General features: G+C 58.1%; 1 protein-coding gene across 1 annotated transcript; it reads left to right on the forward strand.

The window, feature by feature from the left end:
• Positions 1-402: 402 nt before the first annotated feature.
• LOC109732891 (uncharacterized) lies at positions 403-723 on the forward strand. Its single transcript, XM_020292093.1, has one exon. The coding sequence runs from the start codon at positions 403-405 to the stop codon at positions 721-723; it is 321 nt and encodes a 106-aa protein (XP_020147682.1).
• Positions 724-1553: the final 830 nt, after the last annotated feature.

Genomic DNA, 1553 nt, shown 5'->3' on the forward strand with positions numbered 1-1553 from the left:
AACAGTAACAGGGCTGACGTGGCATCATTAGCAGAGTTTCACTGTAGCTTAATTATCCGGGCGTTACAGCAACGCCAACCACTCGCATCACCGGTTGGGCACCTGCCAACCGTGATGTCGTGCACGTCCAGCCCGAGGAAAGTGCGGAGAAGGATCACCGGTCTTCAAAGCAACGCCCCAACGGAGAAGATGTCGTAGAGACGACATCGTTGCCCAACCCAGCCGGGTCTAGGCTTTCACCCGAACAACCAGATCCGAGGATGAAGCGCGGTGACGAGAACTCCACAGTGATGCCTTCAAGAAGGGAACGAGGCCCGCAGGCGCCGCCACCACCGGCCGACGCAAGCCAGGCAAGCCTTCGCTCAGAGCAACTCGAGAACCACCCACCCCACGCAACCGGCCATGCCGACCTGCACAGCAGGGTGGACACAATCCGAGCCGGTCCGGTCCCGGTCCGAGCCGTCGTTTGGACCGGCCGCCGGCGGTCTGGGCCGGACCGGACCGAGCAGCATCACGGTCCTGATTTTGAAGACCGGACCGGCGACGAAGCCCGGGCCGGACCGAGCAGACCGACCAACGGCCATCGGCGACGACTTGCCCGGGTGCAGCGGCGAGGTCTGCGACGTGCGTGGTTGCTCTAGCGAGGTGGGCTACATGTGTGAGCGCTGGCGGCAAGGTGTGCGCTGGGCGGCGCGGTTGTTATTCATGAACCGCAAGCGTTAGCCATTGTCGTTGCCAACCATTAACCTGCAACACTCACGCCATCCACGCACGGGACGTGCCGATCTAAGCGGCATGCACGCATCACGCATGGGAGGTGTCCGATCTAATTAAACGGCATGCCCGCACAAGACGTGCAACTGCGGTGCGGCTTTTCAATTTTCGCTCTCTTTATTCCTTGCGTAACAGTCGTGCCTGATCTAAACACGCGCCATCCTCGCACAGGATGCCCCCTATTACGGAGTACATGCAAGTAGTGTAGCGCGTGCATGAGCCCACGATTTTGTCTCTGCAGGCCTTGCCTTGATTAGTGGATCAATTTGGACGTGGAATAATGCCATGATTACCGGATCGGACCCCGCCTCTTTCGTTCTTTCTTATTACCGAAAAAGGCTTTCGCCCCGCTTTATAAATAAAGCAACACCAAGCACAAGGTTATCAATGTCACACCCACACACCACACACACTCACCCAAAGCCACCGCAGGCACGGTCCAACCCAAGCACAAACACACAGACAAAGAGACCCAAGTTCCGCTGTGGGCACATCACAATAAGCCCAGCACAAGCACACGAGAAGACAAAAAACCAAAACGGCAAGGCGGTCGCGATGGCGATGGCGGCGACAATCTAATCTGGTTCCGGGGGTGGAGGGGGAAGCGGCGGAGCCATCCGGAGAGCCATCGCGCGAAGCTGGGTGATGATGGAGGTGACGGTGTCTCTCTCCCTGGGGCGGCTAAGCGGCCGCCAAAGCTGCAAGTAACCAGATCATTTGAACAAAGCGTCAGTAGCACGACGAAGAGGGATGCGCTGAATCACAAGTTTATTCCTAAC

The sequence above is a fragment of the Aegilops tauschii genome, chromosome 6, assembly GCF_002575655.3.
Source record: "Aegilops tauschii subsp. strangulata cultivar AL8/78 chromosome 6, Aet v6.0, whole genome shotgun sequence".
In the NCBI taxonomy this organism is placed as follows: Eukaryota; Viridiplantae; Streptophyta; class Magnoliopsida; order Poales; family Poaceae; genus Aegilops; species Aegilops tauschii.

Excerpts from the sequence above, each read along its gene's own strand:
- LOC109732891 (XM_020292093.1), top strand. The coding sequence starts at position 403 with ATGCCGACCTGCACAGCAGGGTGGACACAATCCGAGCCGGTCCGGTCC.